This window comes from Platichthys flesus, chromosome 18, assembly GCF_949316205.1.
Source record: "Platichthys flesus chromosome 18, fPlaFle2.1, whole genome shotgun sequence".
NCBI lineage: Eukaryota > Metazoa > Chordata > Actinopteri > Pleuronectiformes > Pleuronectidae > Platichthys > Platichthys flesus.
In genome coordinates, this window is record NC_084962.1 from 9,847,990 (window position 1) to 9,867,555 (window position 19,566).

At 43.5% G+C, this 19,566-nt stretch overlaps 2 protein-coding genes across 4 annotated transcripts; one reads left to right on the forward strand and one right to left on the reverse strand.

Annotated features, from left to right (window-relative positions):
• Positions 1-9,935: 9,935 nt before the first annotated feature.
• Positions 9,936-12,212, reverse strand: pigh (phosphatidylinositol glycan anchor biosynthesis, class H). Its single transcript, XM_062410931.1, has 4 exons — positions 11,804-12,212; positions 10,723-10,932; positions 10,513-10,596; positions 9,936-10,375 (listed from the first exon to the last, which is right to left on the reverse strand). Exons 1-4 carry the CDS (start codon positions 11,978-11,980, stop codon positions 10,304-10,306), a joined length of 543 nt encoding a protein of 180 aa, XP_062266915.1. The 5' UTR covers positions 11,981-12,212; the 3' UTR covers positions 9,936-10,303.
• Positions 12,213-13,277: 1,065 nt separating this feature from the next.
• Positions 13,278-19,525, forward strand: zfyve1 (zinc finger, FYVE domain containing 1). 3 transcript variants are annotated; one of them, XM_062410927.1, is made up of 13 exons: positions 13,278-13,754; positions 13,857-14,468; positions 14,555-14,798; positions 14,916-15,176; positions 15,278-15,492; positions 15,618-15,724; positions 15,846-15,954; positions 16,033-16,130; positions 16,337-16,454; positions 16,735-16,905; positions 17,280-17,460; positions 17,558-17,668; positions 17,967-19,525. In XM_062410927.1, the coding sequence occupies exons 2-13, from the start codon at positions 13,980-13,982 to the stop codon at positions 18,197-18,199; spliced, it is 2,337 nt and encodes a 778-aa protein (XP_062266911.1). In that variant the 5' UTR covers positions 13,278-13,754; positions 13,857-13,979; the 3' UTR covers positions 18,200-19,525. The 3 variants fall into 3 exon arrangements, with proteins under 3 accessions (XP_062266911.1, XP_062266912.1, XP_062266910.1); XM_062410928.1 differs by having other exon boundaries at positions 13,918-14,468; XM_062410926.1 differs by having other exon boundaries at positions 13,278-14,468.
• Positions 19,526-19,566: the final 41 nt, after the last annotated feature.

Here is a 19,566-nt window from a genome sequence, read left to right on the forward strand (position 1 = left end):
CCTTGACAGGGGCGAAGCCGATTGGCTCACTGCTGCTGCTCCTGGGTCATCCAAATTGGCAGTTTGAACAGTTAGGCTGTTGGGGAGACTTGGCACCACGCACAATGTTCTTATTTTACACATTTTTACATTGTTGTTATTGTCGTTTTTCCACTTTCTCTGGTTAAAGGTGTGATCATGAGAATCATGACAGATGCGTGTGACAAAACGATTGTGCTGCACTGGGCAAGATTTAGATGTAAGCAAAAAAAATTTGTTCATAAAACTGAAATTGTTTTTTGTTGTTGTGGTTTACAGACGAGTAACTTCATATTGTCACCAGCGCACTATTGTTTTTTTGTGTTTGGTTTCATCCTGCATATCACTTACCATGTCTTAAGTAGTTATACGGTTCATTAGCATAAGAAAAGCCGACCTGTCACTCACAGTAGCAGTTCACATCCATTATATTTGTGAAAACATAAACTGGCAGTTTCGGTGTCAAGCTAAGCCAGTGAGAATCGTCCCGGTTCCTGACTGTGACTGTGCCTGGAGGCAACAAACGACTATTTCTGTCCCCACAGAGCTGTTGTTCTCCTACCTGAGTCTGCAGGGCTCGTCATTCATGCAGTTGAGTAATATAGACTGTACAGTGAGGCTGATATGCAAACAACCTCCAACATTTGCAAACTGAGTCGACATCTGCAGATGGTCGGGATCCTTCCGCTCCCTTTTCCAAAAAAGATCCTTTAATGTCTATACACGAGGTTTTGAAATACATCTGAGCTCCATGCAGCATTATCAGATGCAGCTCTATTACACAGTGCGTTGTGAGTTTGAGCTTTAATCTTAATCTTCAGTCGTCGGGGGGACATAATGAGTTCACAGTGGCCATCAGTGAGCACACATGATCAAAGAAGTGCGAGGCGCTAAAGTACAAGCAGCCCTTGAGACGGGACAGCCGAAGAGCACATGCAGGTCTCGGGGGGGAACGACCGTTGCATTAGCACTTCAATTAGGCCTCGTTTCAGGTCTCATTATGACCCGTAGACACGATGGACACTCCTCAAAGCTCGGGACACAAAAGACACTGAGGTGAGAAAGTACTTCAGTCAGCTGGTGTGTGTGTGCAGTTTCGAGGAGAAATTATACGGTGACTCCTTTAGTTGACTGACTTGATCCCAGTAAAGGGATTGGCCATGTGACCGCAACAAAGGACATACACGATAAAACATGCAATACAGTTGTAGCGAAAATGCCAACCTCACACATACTCATTTATAAGTATATATGTGTGTATTCACTTTTGTTACTTTTTTAGAACCTTTTCCAGCATAAACATTGACTTGGTGAGGACCAGCAGACCCTGTGAACTTTACAAAACTTAATATCAAGGCTCAAGCATTGCACTGAATAGATGTGACAAATAATGATCATACTGTAAAAAAACACTCAAATTGTACATATTTAACGTCCATTGTGTACTTATCTTTTTCTAGTGTTTAGGACATATATATATACTGTTCCCTATTTTTTTTATATGTTATATGTATGCTTTTGCAAGAAAATATCACAGCAAACCCCTCATATGTGTAAACCTACTTGGCAATAAACCCTGATTCGGATCCCGATTATGATTTGGTAATATCCCCTCAATTGAATCCCATTGTAAACTCTTGACTACGCTAACGCACAGTTTGATGTGGTTGTTCACTGCGCTCAGCCCTCTGAATGTCCTTGGACGCCTCTGTGATGAGAGGCAGCCAGACTGAATCCTCTCTGAGTGGTGCTTTACTCACTGAAGGTGTCGCGATCTTATCAACACACTGTCCTCTCTGCAGGACACATCAGCCAACGTATTGTCTCTGTGATCACCGGCAAACGGCGGCATTATCTGACCAGGACAGAGAGCGGGAGTGATCTGAACGACACCTTCATTCTGATTTGATATCAAAGGGCCAACGTCTATCTGTCCTGAATGGTTTAGTTGGGGGGGGGGGGTTGTACGGGCAGACACATCAGTCATCGTTATCAAGTGCGAGATACACATTGGTTGTGGATTAAAACAGCCCCAAAAAAGTGTCTTTGATTATGTAACCAATAGTTTATCTTCCCAATCAACTCCCTTGTGACTGTATTTTAGTTTGTAGCATTTAGCAGCACATGGTGTGTGACCTGTTCACAAGATAATGGGAGGAATTTCTACCGATTCGGATTGCTTGTTAATCTACCAAGACTTGAATAAGGGATCTTACCCAATAAAGATCCAATAAATAGTGATTAGAAAAACAGTAGTTTGGCCTAGAGAGCATTAAAAGAAAGAAAGATTCAATAACATATAATTACCTTTGCCACAAGGTTATAGTTTCAACCCTGTCTGTGTGTGTTTAAAAAAAAAAAACAAGATTACGCAAAACACACCAGACAGATTATGCAAAACCTTAGTAGGCGGATGTGGTTATTCTTCAAATAAGCACCCAGTACATTTTGGTGCAGATCCTGATCAGGGGCAGATCCAGAAAAAGTCTATCTCTGTTTTTAAATTTGAATTTTATTCATTTTTTTGTTGACATGATCAACATTTCCCAAGGGAATAATTCATGTATCTTGATGAAAACAATCAGACATATTTAAGGGACTGATGTCTATGAATGTGTGAGAGTTGGTGCAGCTTGATAGAATCTAAGGGGACTGTTGGGCCTTGGCAGAGGCATGCGCTCCACTGAGTCCTATCCTATGCTGACCTTTCCAATGTTATTTCATATTGTGTTGTAACAACAAAGGCAAAGTATTGTAGCCCTGCAAGATTTAGTTTGGTTTCATGCTTTTTAATCAAGTTGCATCTTAATCCGTAGCTGAGCCGCAGAAGAGATGGCGCGATGGACCGCGGGGCCGCTTAAATATGAGTGAACGTGTTTGTGTCAAAAAATGACAGTTAACCATGTTTAGAAGGGAACACTGTTTCTCATTTGCATATGGGAAAAAGTGGGATTTGATTGGAGGCCAATCTGTGCATAGGGTGTGTCCATGTCTGGGAATCAAGGGGGTGAGGTGTTCTCACAGTGGCACTGAGGGATGAAGAGAGAGACAGGAGGGGTGGGGGGGGGGAGTGTTGTGACATCTGTACAACACACATTGGTGGCAATGAAGCAAGCGTGCGGTGCAAGTCAACACAACTCCTCATGTACCGTGTGCCGCTGGTGCACACGTACAGATACGCACGCGCGGTGTCCGCATACACACAGACAAACAGTGCAGATGTGATAGAGACGACACAAAAACAATGCATGTGAGTGTGCAGTCAGACAAGCGGATGACTATTTGCCAGCACACGATGAAAGGGTTAATGACAATACGTAGCGTTTGCTTCGCTCGCATTTACGAGGGAACTATAAGTTTTGTCTGAACACGTTCAGCAGAGAGTGACTGGTTGCTGTCCGGTTACTCACAACAGAGAAAATCGGCTTAGTCAGGACTGTTTGTGTCACCAGCAGCCAAGGAGTGTGCCTCTGTGATGGGGGTATCGCATTGTCCATAGGACTCGGGATTACTGAACATCAGTGTGAAAGGGATAGTTCACCCAACAATGAGAAGTCACTCATCATCTTCTCACCACTATGCTGGTTATGTCTTCTCATAACTTGCCTCCATATGTGTCTGTAAGCCCCCCCCCCCCCCGAAACTCAAACTACTAAATTTTAGACTAAAAACATGTTCTGAGTATTCAAGTCAAATTTCAATGTCTGGGCTTATGGACACTTGGATGACACCACAGGAGAACTATGGAGGCTCTATGTGTTAATGTTTATAAGTAAATGGTCATCATTTTTATTATATATGGTTTGTCTACAACACTATTTACCCCTGAAACTCCAAAAGTGTATTTGTGGACTCCACCACTTCAACCACCCCTCCATCGGCAAAGTGGTGACTAGATAATGAGTGAATTCTCATTTTGGGTGAACTATCCCTGTAAAACACAATGAGCCAACATCATTGGGATAACATACAATACGCGGTAAGCAGCATTTATGTTGCGTTAACCTTTACTTCATTGAGAATGTGGTAAAACTGTTTTTAGTTATTTGCTTAAAAATGTTCTATAAATAACTAGTTGAGGCATTAAAACATGAAATAATTATGACTTGAAATCTTGAAAAATGTCTAGATTTTCAGTAAAATACTACTCTTGCAACAGTGATTAAATTAATAATAAATGATAATAATAAACATATATTTAACCTGATGATGAGACAGTTATTTCACTTAAAGATTCGGCAAAGGTGAGAAGCTTGTGGGTTTTCTAACTACAAGAGACACATAGCTGCTGAATTAATATATTCAATTATAATGTAAAAATATTGATCTCGGAAAAGCGCTAAAGTCGTAGTAACATCAAATTGAAATTATTCCAGTAAATGACTAAACACAGCACAGAGTACTTGGTGTACTGAAGAACCTTCCATCAACTAGTGTGTCATTAATCCATGATGCAACAGAAACCTGCCGCGGGGCTTCCCAAGGAATCAGATCATGAGACAACATCCTCCTGCAGGATGCACTTACATTTTCACACATTCACATTCTATTACACTTCATTCATGTTTACAGAGAATTTGGCCTTCACCATTGAGATGCAGTACATCAAGGAATATAGTTTTATATAGATATAGTCATTTTCATGTCAAACTAAGATATTTTGGGGGATATTTCCTATGAAGCAAAGTTCTACTATTCTGCAAAAGTTTGGTTTTCCCAAGGACATGTGTTGCACAGGTTGATGTGTTCCCACCTTTCATTTGAAGTGTGATACACTCTTCTTATCCTCTTTCACTCGTCCTGTTCCTCATCAGTTCCATGTGACGTCATGTCACATGTAATCGGCATGTGCTAACCATGGGGGTATTTCCAAACAGGTGACATAGCAACACTAATATGTGCATCTCTGCAACACCAGATTACAGAGCAGGCCAACGTATGCATGACACACATAGAGTATCTGCACATACCTGTCTATTATCATGCAGGTAACAGCGCTGTCATTACGTCAGCAGCTGGGAGTCTAGGGGGAGTTTCTGTTGTTGGAATGATTCACAATCATAAGTAACACAAAATTATAGATGAGGATGACGACAAAAAAAACATTAAATGACATCAGCACACATCCATGAAATCAAAGAGCCTCTTTAAAGTGGGACTTGTTTGCCGAGGGCCTTTTTTAATGTATTCCCTTTTATGAAAAAAACTTGATTTCTGACTCAGACACTGGTAATGAACCCTGGTGTGTAACACACATATGTACACACACAAGTGCGCACACACACAAACAGGGGGATAATCAAATATGATAATTCCAGATCAATAAAAGCATCATGCAGTTGGCCTTCTCAACAAGGCCCGGGACTCCCACCTGACTCAGACTTTTATTCCGCCCCTCAAGGATGTGTTAAATTATCTTTTATTTTTTATATATTTTTATTAGATTTGTTTATGTCTAAATAATTGTTACTTTGTATAAATATTAGAAAAAGTGAGTAAATAAGAAGTATATAGTGAGTAAATATATATTGTTTTTTTATTGCTTTTCTTATGTGTGTTGTATTTATTGTGTTTTTATGTTTCTATGTTCATTGTATGCAACTATTACCAGAGCTAATTACTGGTAGGTGTAAACCTACTTGGCAATAAATACTTTCTGATTCAGATTCTGATTCTAATCATTGTGTTAAAATAAAATGTGGCCAAAATATTTGAATATGGCAGTTTAGAGCATCCTTTAAACACACAGAGCGAGAGAGAGAGAGAGAGAGAGAGAGAGAGAGAGAGAGAGAGAGAGAGAGAGAGAGAGAGAGAGAGAGAGAGAGAAAGAGAGAGACACAGGCTTGGCTCTTTTCTATCGAGACACACTCAGAAACGGATGTGTGTTTGCAGGCAGCTCTCTGCTGTGAGCTCCCTGACAGACCTGTAGAGCAGGCTCCCTGCTCTCTTATCTGCTGCCAGCTGGTCAGACGAGAAGTTCGTCTTACTTACCTCACATGTGCCAGGTGACGCTGCACAGGCGTGGCCTGAGAAGGCATTTTCATTTGTTCAATTCTACTGAAATCTGTATTCAAACCAATTGGCAGATTGGAAATCTAAGAAGGAGGCAGCTCGGTCGTTACTCACAACAGCATCTCAAACTAGTTTCAATGAGCAGCACCAGTAGCTGGATTAGGTGCTAAAAGCCTTGAGTAAATACATTTTGACAGCCTCGTCGCTGAGGCCCAACAGTGACTCCTGTCAGAGGACAGAAAGAAGTTCCTCCCCGAGAGGGAAACTGGTTTCTGAGCAAATAAGAGCAAGTCTTTCGCTGCCGAAAAAAGTGGTTGCAGAAGCAAAAGCAGTAAAAGGTCACTGCCTTCAGTTCGGAGGTTGACAGATCACCTATGTCAACAAGTCTTTGAACATATATTGATGTATTACCACCAACATTTTTTACTTCCTGTGGCTCAAAGACCACCGACCGAACAAAGAGGGGTACGGAGGGGGATTTAAAAAATGACAAATGGTTTTATATCTTGGACTTTTTTGATCTGTAAAGCAGCTTCAGTGCTCATTCAGTGGGTCATGTTACTATAAATGTTCCGCGGAGGTTCATAAATGCTCCTTTGTGCCGAGACCGGTTCTGCCATGCCACCCAGCAGACCAGGATTATCCTCCGACCTGCTGCTCAGTCTTATCTGTTCTTCTGTTGTCATCAAACATGCAACAGTCACTTTGTGGTACAACATCTGCTGTTATTTCACTTCAAATGTTGCTATTTTACTGTGAATGCTGCTGTTTTGATCATCCTGCAGATGACTTGTCAAAACTGTATCTGCACATTGGCCATAACGTGTTGCAGTGCTGAATCTATTTAGCATATTTACGGTTTTCACTAAAATCATGCACAGCAGTTCATATCCTACCTACCCTGTGTCTTTTTGACTGCATACTTATATGTTGTGTACTTGTATGTGAACATATAAGTTCACACTGTTGAACTTCTGTTTTCTGTATAGTTGCAAAACCATTATACAATAGTTCAGATAGTGAAAAGGAACCGGCCTTTTTTTATTATTTTGCTTTTCTTACACCCAAATCTTTTTTATTTTGAAAAAAAGCTGCACTGGTGGGTCCACGCTGGATTCGGACCATAAACAAAGAGACAGAAAGGTGGTCAGGTACATTTTGGCCGTTAAGAAGAGGAAGAATAAGGTTCTGCAGTTAGAGTCCCCAAGGTAATCTCTAATGACAAGCCGCCAGGGTAAACCGATAGGGAACTACACATTATCGCTTGCCTCACATATAAAAAATATATAGGTTTCCCTACTAACTATGAAGAAAAATGTCCACGTGTCTCCAAGTCCTCAAAAGGAGGATATATCTTTCATGTGAATGTGCAAATACAGGTGTCCTGTTCTGCATGAAAATACACTTCCATGAAAGACCACACAACACTGTGTACATGTGCGTACACATTCACTGAGAGACAAAAAACGACAGGTAAAAAAACAAACTGCGACGTGAGCAGAGAGGCAGGGAGATTCAAATCCAAACAGACATCGAGTTACACCTGCCTGTCGGGGCCGGTAGTTAGAGCGCATAGACAAACAATGTTGAAAACAATAAGCACAATGCTTTTTGAGCCAGGAACCCAGTACACAAGAGAAACAGCACAAAGACACAACACTGCATAAGATTTGGCTTGTATGAAAAACAATTTCTGCTTTAAATGTTAATTTCTAAAATGTTCATTTCTCTAAACTTTACTGGGTATTTACATATTTTCCAGACACCCAGAAGGTACTGTCTCCCGATAAGCCATGAACATAAGCCATGAACAGTCACTTGGAATTTATATTTCTGGTAGTGTTGTTACATTTGTTATGGTCTGGTATTGTTATTTGTTATGTTTTTTATATAACAATGTATATAATGTAATAAATATGTATAATATAAGACTCATTCATCGAGAGGGTGAATGGATCTCCGCCCCATTTTTTGTTGACTGCACCTCGTTGATCGCTGAGATTATTTTGCATATGATTTGTGCAAATTTAAAATTTGTGGTGTTTTGTTTATCATTTATTTTTTCATTGTTAAAATCCCATTTTTGATGTGCTCAGGATCTCGACAAATCTCTTTCATAGACAACTCAGGCCCATCTCCAACTGCTGAGGAACTTTTTTGGGGGTTTTATTCCCTTAAACCCCAGTTAACTCACCAAATTATATTTGTATGCTTAGATTTGTCTACAGATTAAACAAAAATTATATTGCATGATAATTAACAAGGTGCAGACAGGCTAGTTATATGTTATTTGCCCTATTCTGGGTTTGTGTGTGAATGTGAGAGTGCACTGCAGGTGGTAGAGGGGCAACTCCCTCTAATCCCTCCTCTCCCACTCAATCACGAGATTCTCACACCCTAAAAGCCATAAGCTGATTTTACACAGTCACCATTAAGATAATGGGGAAGTACGAGAAACAAGCCCACATGTACTGTGCAATGAAAACCCGCAGTGACAAGTGGGTCAACATAGCTTTGGTCAATTTGGTATCTTAAGTGAAAGACATCAGCAGATACAGTGGATGTCACAGTATAGGCGGACCAAAAAGGATCATGTGGAAATAACCCAATTTCTATATAACGATAATTAACCGTCTGTCATCAATCTACACCTGAGGATAGTCTGTGTTTTTGCAGGACCAAACCTTCACCCTACCTATGATTTACACAGGGGGGGGATTTCTGCTGGTTTATGGGGCCTATTCAGAGGCCCTGAGGTGTCACCCCCTGGTCACTCCCAGGTCCCACCCCCCCTTGCCTGGATCCTGGCGATTTCGCACCTCCAGGAGGGACCATTATCCCGTCAGAGGGCCACTCTTCACAACAGAGTAAAGGCTTCGCCCCATTAAAATCACACCCCTCTGCCTCGTCTGTCGTCCCGTGGAGCACGGAGTTCACACACAGGTTTGACCTGAAGCCGCAGATGGTCGCGAAGCATTAGAGTGGACGGAAAAAAACAAGGCCTGAACTTTGACCTGCAGGCAGTGGAAAGACTTTACACTCTCAGTCACACTGTTATGAGTTACGACCACAAGTCAATTTTGTGAGGAACGCTTTCTCATCTCGGTGAAAAATACTGAACACATAATCAGAGTGAGGGGTTTACAGTGAAAGCTGTTTACACTTGTACGTCACTCAGCTCTGCTAAGCTTCTGCTTCTTTGCTTAGGTGCCATTCATTTAAATTGACATTAGTTTCAAGTTAAAGACAAACTTTGTTAACATCATCGCCATGACAATTATGCAAGAAGGTTGCCAGACAAAATGTAGTGCCCAGTGTTTTCTTGTAGTCCCTGTGCAACCACACTTATTCTGAATCTGATCGTACACGTGCCGCCATTGTTTTTTGGTCCGTGCGTTCGTCTCTAGTTTCATTTCTGAAAACAGGTCTGAAGATATCAGGTCACAAGGAAGGAAACGGACGGTAAACGTGACCAATTGTATCCGTAAGATAAAGATGCAGTTATGAGGAAGTGAACATATATCTGATGAGGAAGATGTCTCTAAAAATACACTGTGCACACAGCACGTCTGACATTATACATCTTATTCAATACATAAGCAGTATGTTTATGTCATTAACACTGGAAGAGCAAAGACAAGGATAAACTAGCTGTTCAGCTTAAGTGCTTTGGTCAGATCTCAAACCAAAAACAAAAGTTACTTTGATAAATACTGTAATGCAGTTTGATTTTGTTTTCTTTGGTCTCATTTACAGTAAATGAGACGGAGTAGGTCCGCTTCTGCCCCCTACTGTAGAAGGAAAGTATAGCTTGACCTGTAACATAATCTAAGCCCCGTTGTCAACATATCCTCAGCTGCCATTGGCTCCATATGACAATAATAATAAGCAGAACAGCAATTGGATGGATTATTCAAAAAGATTTTTATCAAAATATACAGTATGACAATGGTGTGACAAAGGACAATTGTTAAATACAATTTCTTTTAATACAGTGTAGTTAAAAAAGTTTGTCTCTTTAGGTAAATTTAGACCAGTGCTATTTGTACACAAGTTATTCAAGTAACTACAGGATTAAGTACAATACAAAAAGGGTTAAGACAAAAAAAGGAGACAATACATAGAAAAATTAAACTGGACATCAAATTAAACTAAACTAAATAATGCTCACACTTTCTGCTTTCGTCCACCGAAAATAAAATGACTAGAGTGAAGAAACACTGAAAGTATGTTGTGGAGCCCGAAACTCTGTTGTTGTACAAGTTGGGTGTCATCAGCATTTGGAAAGAATTTCTTGACAGCTTCTGTAAACCTTCTCCAAGCAGTTCAGTCGAGGCTTGGAACTCTGAAAGACGAAGAGGCGATGGTCATTAGAAAACAGGTTTCTCCGTCTATTAAATACGTCAACAGAGGAAGAAGAACTGAAACCCTGAAAGGGACTCGCCAAAAGCAAGATTCTGTACACTGCTCATTCATCCTCACCTGAAACAAAGGCACAACGCTGGACACTGCATTAGGTTCTGACGGGTCCTTCAACAGCACACAAAGGTAGTAGATGATTTGATGCTGAAATAAAAACAAGATCCGACATCAATCCATCATTTAACAAACGCAGAAACTGAAATAAGTTCAAGATTGAGGAGACAATAATGATGTGATTAATAAAATAAAATAAAAAATGCCCTTATTCACCATGTAAATTGCTTCATTGATGACGATATCCTTGATCTTGCTCTTCTCGATGAAAGTGGTGGTTTCGCGGCCCGAGGCGTAGCTGGAGGTTACCTGAATCCCCAAGGACCCGATGACGAGCAGGGACTCATGGTCCACCTTCACTAAGTGGATGTGAAGCATCATACCCACCAGGGTGATGATGATGGCACTGGACAGAACAGCAGTGTTCTGAAAGAGAGGGAATTTCATTTGTTACAGCAAGCAAAAATTCAGAATGAGGTACAATGTACAGATCATTTAAAGTACGTTATCCAACAGAAATATCTTGATGTGGTTTATCACAATCAATATACCATATCAATGGGTACCTCAAGCTATTAAGAGATAAATTATACTGGTAATAAACAAGTAATAAACAACAAGCTGGTTGTAGGGGTGCTAAGCAGGCTGCAGCATCCCCTATTGGCAGTAATCTGTGACTGCAAGGCCAACCAAGAACTTTTCCTTGATTTATGAGCATTCAGTGTATTGAGACATCAATATATAGATTTTCTCTCAGCAACCCCCCTCCCAGCACGGCGATTGCCAAGCTAAAGTAATCTGAGCTGTATAATATGAACAATTAGAAGTAATATAACATGAAAGCTGGTATAAAAAAAAGGTTTAGAAAATCCTGAATTGTATAATTTTATCAAATGCTAGCTGCATAGACGTTAAAGGTCCAGAGTGTAAGATTAAGGTGAAAGGGATCTATTGGCAACAATTGAATTCAAATAATACAGGTGATGTTTCATCTAAATTGTACCACTCGTTTTTTATTTACCCTAGAATGGGCACTTTATATTTAAATACTGGCTATTTACATCATGAGCGGGTCCTCTCTACGGTGACGGCCATGTTGTTTACAGAAGCCAAGGTTTCCTCAAGTTCTCTGTCATGTTTGAAAGGGGAAAGTGAGGCTGCAACAGGCAACTCCATCACTAGATGTCACTAAACTCTACACATTGAACCTTTAAGATGTCCGAGCGTTGGTTCAAGTAACCCGATCACAGTGTTTATAAGGAATAACAGGGGGTATCATGGGGGTTCCGAGTCTGACCTCTGTGAAGAAGAACACGATGTATGCGACCAGCCACACGGAGCAGGTGTACACCAGCACCTTCCCGATGGACACTTTGGGGGAGCTGACGGTGAACTCCCTGCAGAAGCTGGAGTGGGTCTGGCAGTCCAGGGAAATGGTCTTCCCACTGATGTCGGTGAAGGCATCAGCTGCCATGGTGAGAGCGACAGAAGCACAGGGGGAGAGCAGGAGGAGAAACGCTGCTGGGAGGTCCGGGACACGGTCAGCTGGGCTAACAGGATGGCGCTAAGCTAAACGTTAGCTCCCGGTTGAGAGGTCAGAGGCGAGGTGGGAGCACACAGCGGTGTTTCCTTAGCGACGGTGCAGGAGGCAGCGATGTGTCCTACCGTGTCGAGGGTTCCAAGCGCGTATCGGGGCTTGTGTTGATGACGTAGGCGGTGACGTTAAAGCTCTCGCGAGCCGGCCGTACCACGTGATAGAGTTAGGAAATGGTTTGGCGTGCGATTCGAAATTTAAGGGGCAGCCAAAAGCAATGGACCCCCCCCCCCCTTACATGTTGTGGACTTGGGACTTTGTTGAGCGTTTGTTTCTAATAAAAAAAAGAAACCGCCTGAAAAACAGCACTGTGGCAAATTTGTAATTTCTAAATAAAATGAATAAAATATTATTTCTACAATGTGTGACACAAGCACATTCACATCACAACCCTCTGCCCAATTTGTTTCCACTTTCCCTTTTGACCCCGCCATTGAATCATAAAGACAGGCACCATATTAATAAGTTCACAATTTGTGGATTGGCATCACAAACATCATTAATTCATTTATTCAATGCTCAGCCTCAATGCCTCATGAAGCTTCATGTCGCCAGACTCTAGCAAGAGGACACGTTTGTGTGTGAGCTAAATTTTCTGTAAAATACTGAATAGCAACACAAGCCGCGTCTTCACTGCACAAGTACAAACACGTCGGTGAGAAAAACAACAAAAAACAACCTCGACGTTAGCTGCGCGTGTTTTAACACACGGGGCTGCCCGGTTGAATACAGTTCAATCAAGTTGAATAAATAATAAGGTGCGGTTTTCCCGGCAAAACAAGTGAATTCAGAAAAAAAGCAAATCTGCAACCAAACAACATGTGAACCAGTAGTTTTAATTAATGCACTGTGTTGATATTACGTACTGTTTCCGCCCACCCGCATAAATATCGGTGTAAGCCGGGTTTAAAATTGAAACGTACCTCACAGCAGCTGGAAGGTGCAAAGGATTGTGGGTAGTCGTATCCTCTCCTAATATGCCTTTCAAATAAATAGAGTAGCTTTTATAAAAGTACATTTTGAAACCATGTGAGGCGCGTTAGTTAATATGTGAAGAAAAAACCGACGAAAATAGTTTATAGAAAACAACTAATGCGTTCGTTTTGAGCGTATCGCCTCCATTACCCAGAATGCACTGCGCACTCTGTGACTTTTGACCTCTGGATCAAAACAAGCCGATCAGCTGATGTAAAAGCAACAACATCTATAAGGTCTGAGGCAACAACAGCTCGGCAAGCTAACTTTATATGTGTGTGTGCGTGCGGACGTGTCCAGTTTTAGACCGTGCTGAGGCAGCGGTTCACTTCCGTCGGGCTCGTCACCGCTGCTGGGTCGGTCGATTTCAAATGAAGGTTGCTCGTTCCTCCACAAGTGAGTGTATTTGTGTTGACGACAGGAGCCAGCGACTGTTTATTGAGAAGTTTCACAGCGTATTTATAAGACATTTTGTCGAGCACGACAAGCTAGTTTCAAATAGCGACCTGGCATCGGAGCACTGAGGGGAAAGCCAGGGATGGGATGCAGGGCAGCTACTGTTAGCTAACACACTGTTGTTGTGCCAAAACATTAAAGTAATCACCGGTCTGGACAAGTGTGTTGGAAGCTGTTTTTCTCACCAGACACTGAATCATCCTCCACAGTGAGCAGTGACAAGGTCAGTTCAACATCTTCTAGTGATTATAATCCCGTTACACTTGAGGGGATCTACTTTTTGGGGGAATTTTAACATAAAATGCTCTCTCACATCTGGGCGTAGATATTTGCTGAACCGTGCCATGACCTTGTGTCTTCCACCTGCACTGCTCTCGCAATCCTAGACCCTCTCAGTGACACTTAAAGTCACCACCAAAAGCTTGCGTGTGGGTCCGTCAGGTTTGAGATGAGTGGTCAGGGTCCAGCTGTAGATAAAGGGATGAACACGGTCCCGGTCTGCCAGGAGAGCTACGCCTGCGGGGGTTCAGATGAGGCTGCGTTTGAGTGCGACGAGTGTGGCAGCTTGCAGTGCGCCCGCTGTGAACTGGAGCTCCACCGGCAGGAGCGCATGAGGAATCACGACCGGGTTCGGATTGCACCGGGACACGTCCCCTTCTGTGACTCCTGCAAAGGTGACAGCAGCTGCTCGGCGAGCGGCGGACGCCTCAGGGCCGTGGTTCGCTGCCAGGGCTGCAAGATCAACCTGTGTCTGGACTGCCAGAAACGCACCCACAGCGGAATCAACAAGAGGAAGCACCCCCTGACGACCTATCACATAGTCAAATCTCCCCAGGAGAACAGCGAGGCCGCAGAGGAGTCGGAGATGGAGATCCTGAAGGCCAAGCTGGAGCAGGTGTGCAGCTTCCTTCTGGTGGACGACAACGAGGAGATGCAGGTGAGTGGGTGTTGTTATTATTGTTTTGTTGACATCCTGCTCATGTGACGTTCTGACGATGGGGCTGATCTTGTGTGGACTCTCAGGTGAAGGACGAGGAGGACTTTGTCAGTAGATTGGGCTGCCGAGCGGATGAGCTCCTCAAGGTCGTCTCGGTCTTCGGGAACACTGGGGAGGGCAAGTCCCACACCCTGAACCACACGTTCTTCCTCGGGAGAGAGGTGTTCAAGACCTCACCCACACAGGAGTCCTGCACGGTGGGCGTGTGGGCTGCCATGGACCCTGTGCACTGGGTGGTAGTCATCGACACAGAGGGACTACTCGGAGCTGGTATGGAGCAATCAAATAATAGATGTTCTAAAAAAATCATGAAATAAACACGGGCCATAGACCATCTGTTTCCCACTGGTAACTGGCATTCGTTACTCTCTTCACATTGGTCACCAGGAGCCAATCAGGGTCAGCGAACCCGGCTGCTCCTCAAGGTCCTGGCTATCTCGGATCTGGTCATCTACAGGACCCACGCTGACCGTCTCCATGACGACCTCTTCAAGTTCCTTGGCGATGCGTCCGATGCCTACTTGAAACATTTCACCAGGGACCTGAAGGCGACCACCAGCCGCTGTGGTCTGGACGTCCCGTTGTCCACCCTGGGCCCTGCAGTGATCATCTTCCATGAGACGGTCCACACCAAGCTGCTAGGATCAGGTACATCATAACCCTCATTCAGGATTTGGACCGTACTGGAAATTATAGATGATGCTCCAGTTACACTCCTCTTTGCTCTCGGTCTTCCCCTCCATCTCTAGACAAGCCGTCTGAATCAGCTGACCGTCTCCTTCAGGAGCGTTTCAGGAAGCTGGGTCTGTTTCCAGAAGCCTTCAGCTCCATCCAGTACCGCGGAACTCGGACCTACAACCCCCCCACCGACTTCAGTGGCTTGCTGCGCAACCTGGAGCAACAGCTGGATAACAACACCACCCGGTCACCCCGTTCTGCCAGTGTCATCTACAAGGCTCTCCAGGTGCTGCTGCTTGCTCATATAATGAGATGTGGTTTGTAGAGTCATGTATCTGAGCCAGAATCAGTTTTAAGTGAGTATTATTGACTCTGCCTGTCTCTCCATCTCCCCCTCGCTTCCCTCCTCAGGCCCTGAGTGAGCGCTTCAGCGGGGATATTTCAGATGAGCACATGGCCAGTAACTCCTTTTTCCCAGATGAGTACTTCACCTGCTCCAGCATCTGCCTCAGCTGCGGGTACGTGTCTCCCACTTATTTATCACACGTGTAATTCATGTATCTACAACAGGTTATTATCATTAAATCGTCTGATTGAGTATCACAGACTTTTGGACACTTTGTGTGCTCTCACCTTCAGTTCAGGCTGTAAGAGGAGCATGAATCACCTAAAGGAAGGGTCCGAGCACGAAGCTAAACAACGCTGCAGATACTCTGCACAGTACGACAACCGCATTTACACCTGCAAGGCAAGTGCACACTCACAACCCCACACACGGGTGTGTTGAAGCTTGCATGTGTCTGAGTGTCTGTGCTGAACTCCGCAGGCCTGCTATGAAGGAGGGAAGGAGGTAATAGTCGTTCCCAAAACGACGGCCTCGTCTGACTCACCGTGGTTTGGCCTGGCCATCTACGCCTGGTCCGGGTGAGTCCATCTGCCATGTGGAAAATGATTGTAAATGGCTTCCTTGCGAGCATTAGAGTCATATAAATACATCCCTGTTCATTATGGTAAAATAAATTTAAGTGTGGTCCAGCTTTTTGATAAACTGGAACTATTTCTCCATTCACTGTTGGTTTTTCTGAACTGTGTCCACATATTCTGTCCCCTTTTTTTGTCTTGGTGTGTAGGTATGTAATCGAGTGCCCCAACTGCGCAGTGATCTACAGAAGCAGGCAGTACTGGTATGGAAACCAGGACCCAGTGGAAACAGTGGTCAGAACGGAGATCCAGCACATCTGGCCTGGGGTAAGGCCTCAGTGGAACAGCCTAAATGAGATTCTCCTTAAACCAATTAAACAAAGTTGCAAGCCAGGAACTGAAAGGTTTTAGGTGGAACGAATGTTGTCACATCTACTGTCGGCTCTGTTTGTTTTAATTCATGCTAGTTGGTTGTGTTACCATTTCGAACTGGGCATATTAAATCAAAAGTGCCGATAAGTGAAAGAGAAATGCCGGGAATTAATTCCTGCCACATGTCAGCTGGTGTCTTCACGCTGTTGTCTCTCTCTCTCCCTCTGTTTCTCAGTCTGATGGTTTTCTGAAAGACAACAACAACGCGGCTCAGCGGTTGCTGGATGGAGTGAAATACATTTCTCAGTCTGTGACGGATCTCAGCTTCAAGCCTGCCAAGGCCGTCACCTCCTGGCTCACTGACCAGATCGCTCCCACCTACTGGACCCCCAACTCCCTTATCCTGGTACCTGACTGAAATAACACTAAACCACTTTTTCATAAAAGTTCTTGTCTAGCATTTGTCTCTCGTTATTTGGTCTTCTTACTAGTATTATGGCAATTTACTAAAACTTTATCTAAAACAATAGTGTGACCATGAGGAATATTTGTTGCTCAGATGCAGCAGAGGTTGAGGGGGAAGTTAGGAAATATGGCTTAAGGTGGTAGAGTCTTTACCCACATGCACGTGCAAGAGATACCCAGACTACTCATTACCCAACAGTTACATCCTGTGGCCCCTCAACAAACAGAACTTGATGTACTGTCCATATCCTGAAGTCTGTCTTCTTTCTACCTTCCAGAACTGGATGTGATTTTGTTTTTGTGTGTTGTATATAGAAATGCCATAAATGTGCAGAGGAGTTCCAAGCCAACGACACCAAGCACCACTGCCGGGCCTGTGGAGAGGGGTTCTGTGACGCCTGCTCCTCCCAAACCAGACCGGTCCCGGAGAGGGGCTGGGGTCTGGCACCTGTCCGAGTCTGCGACGCGTGTTTCCGCAACAGGGGAATCCCAACTGGTAGGCAGAGGAATCCCACTTTTAAATGTGTGATGTGATGTAACGTTTCTCATTGTGAATGTGTCTGATTTGATGAGTGTGTGTTTTCCTGTTGCAGAGTTGCTGGACGCTGCCTTGGAGGAGGAAGGAGGCACAATCGCCAGGAAGGTCGGAGAGGCCGTTCAGAACACTTTAGGAGCTGTGGTCGGTGCTATCGACATACCTCTGGGTGAGAGTGAGACCCGTCTGTACTAAATAATCCACTGAGTGTAAAAATGGTTGTCAATTAATCGATAATAATTAATCAAATAATAATTTCTGATTTTAATGTAACTTGTTATATATCAATTTACAAAAAAATGTACAAGTCATGGAAACCTATCATGAGCTTCGGTGTAAGAAGACTGTTGGCTGTGAACAGATGTCGGATATTTCCCAGATTAATAAATAAGAAATTGCTCTTTTTATAATAAACCCTGTTTGCTCAGTTACACTAACAATCAGGTTCTCTTCTCTCACGTGTCCAGGCCTGGTGAAGGACGCAGCCCGGCCGGCCTACTGGGTCCCAGACCAGGACATCCACTCTTGCTGCGAGTGCCAGAAGGAGTTCGCCCCACGTCTCTCCATCCACCACTGTCGGTCATGCGGCCAGGGTGTGTGCGGCGACTGCTCGCAGGAGCGCCGCTCGGTGCCCTCGCGTGGCTGGGACCACCCCGTCAGGGTCTGCAACGGCTGCAACCAGAAACCTGGGGATCTCTAGCAGGACCAGGGCGGGGACCGGCTAGGGATGCTGACTTCTGCGAAAACTGGAACTGACACCGTGTAGACTCCGGCTAATTTAAGACTTCATATGTTTTCAGCGGCCTCACTTGGCTGCCACCTGTTTGGACTGTGTTGATTGTTTTTGTCTTTGGTACCGCTCCTCTATGTTATTTCACTTTAACATGCCTATATTTTACACTGTGAAGAAAGACAGAGTGAGACTTGAAAATCAAGCCTGCAGCAGAGGTAAAGAGATAATAACGACACTGAGTATCATACAGAACATGCTCCAACAATGGAGTTCAGGTAAAGTCCCATTTGCCCCTTTTAGACCCTTTCAACCCTAGACCTTAACCCCTTTGACAAGCCCTACTGGTGTGATAAACTATTACTGTCTGGGCCTGCATGTGTAAATCATATAATAACAGGAGTACTAACTGTTTCCAGGTAAGCACTTTGAGCCGAAGAACGTTTCTTCAGGAGACCTGGATTTTAACATTCGGAACCGGCTTTGAAGGAAAAATGATCCAGTTCAGATGATTCTGATCAAAGATCGACTGTAGTCTTCCTCTGCTCCGGCCAGACTAGCTTTTAGCTTTTCCTGCCTCTTTGGCTTCAGCAGGATGGAAACAATCAGAAGTCACTGATGTACTGTAGCACCGAGATGCATTCCAACTCATAGAATTACATAGTATAATAACGACTTGTATAACCCCTTCATCCTTTGTGATTGTTGGTAGATATAATGGACGGATGATATTAGAGCACCCTTATTGACGCTGTTGACTGTTTGGACATTTTACATAGAATATACATATATGGGGAAAAAGAGTTTTAAAATGGCCTCGTTTGTTTTTAAAATATCCGAACTTATCTGTTAACGAGACAAATCTGACTGCAGGGGGTGTGCATGCAACAAAGAGAAATGCTTTTCTTGTGTGGCTGGCTCACAGCAGCAATAAGATACAGAGGGGACTTCAAACTTCAACTGTTTTTGAGGCTGGCCCCTCGAAACGTTTATAAGAAGATAGTTAATCCTTTACTCTGTTAACTCAGGCTGTGTAGAAGGTCAAGGAGGAGCTTTTAATGAGCTGCATGGTTTGAGATCATATCTGAGGCGTTCGGCTGAAGACCCGGGCATTGAAAAGTCTGTTTCAATTTTGAACCTGAATTTCTTTTTTTTTCCCCAGTACCTGACTTGAAGAATTTGTTAAAGCTGAGATAATAGACTTTATCTTGAATAAGTGAATACTCTACAAATATCACAAGGAACAAATGCATTCATGTATTCTCATACAGTATGTATTAAACTGCAGAGACTCTTTTTGTGAGTTTGTGTGTCATTTACAAATCAGGAAATAAATC

Excerpts from the sequence above, each read along its gene's own strand:
- pigh (XM_062410931.1), bottom strand. The coding sequence starts at position 11,980 with ATGGCAGCTGATGCCTTCACCGACATCAGTGGGAAGACCATTTCCCTG. Across the intron at positions 10,597-10,722 it reads TCAATGAAGCAATTTACATG|CATCAAATCATCTACTACCT; the intron begins GTGAATAAGGGC and ends TTTTTATTTCAG. Across the intron at positions 10,376-10,512 it reads GCGTTGTGCCTTTGTTTCAG|AGTTCCAAGCCTCGACTGAA; the intron begins GTGAGGATGAAT and ends TTCGTCTTTCAG.
- zfyve1 (XM_062410926.1), top strand. The coding sequence starts at position 13,980 with ATGAGTGGTCAGGGTCCAGCTGTAGATAAAGGGATGAACACGGTCCCG. Across the intron at positions 14,469-14,554 it reads ACGACAACGAGGAGATGCAG|GTGAAGGACGAGGAGGACTT; the intron begins GTGAGTGGGTGT and ends GTGGACTCTCAG. Across the intron at positions 17,461-17,557 it reads CAACAGGGGAATCCCAACTG|AGTTGCTGGACGCTGCCTTG; the intron begins GTAGGCAGAGGA and ends TTCCTGTTGCAG.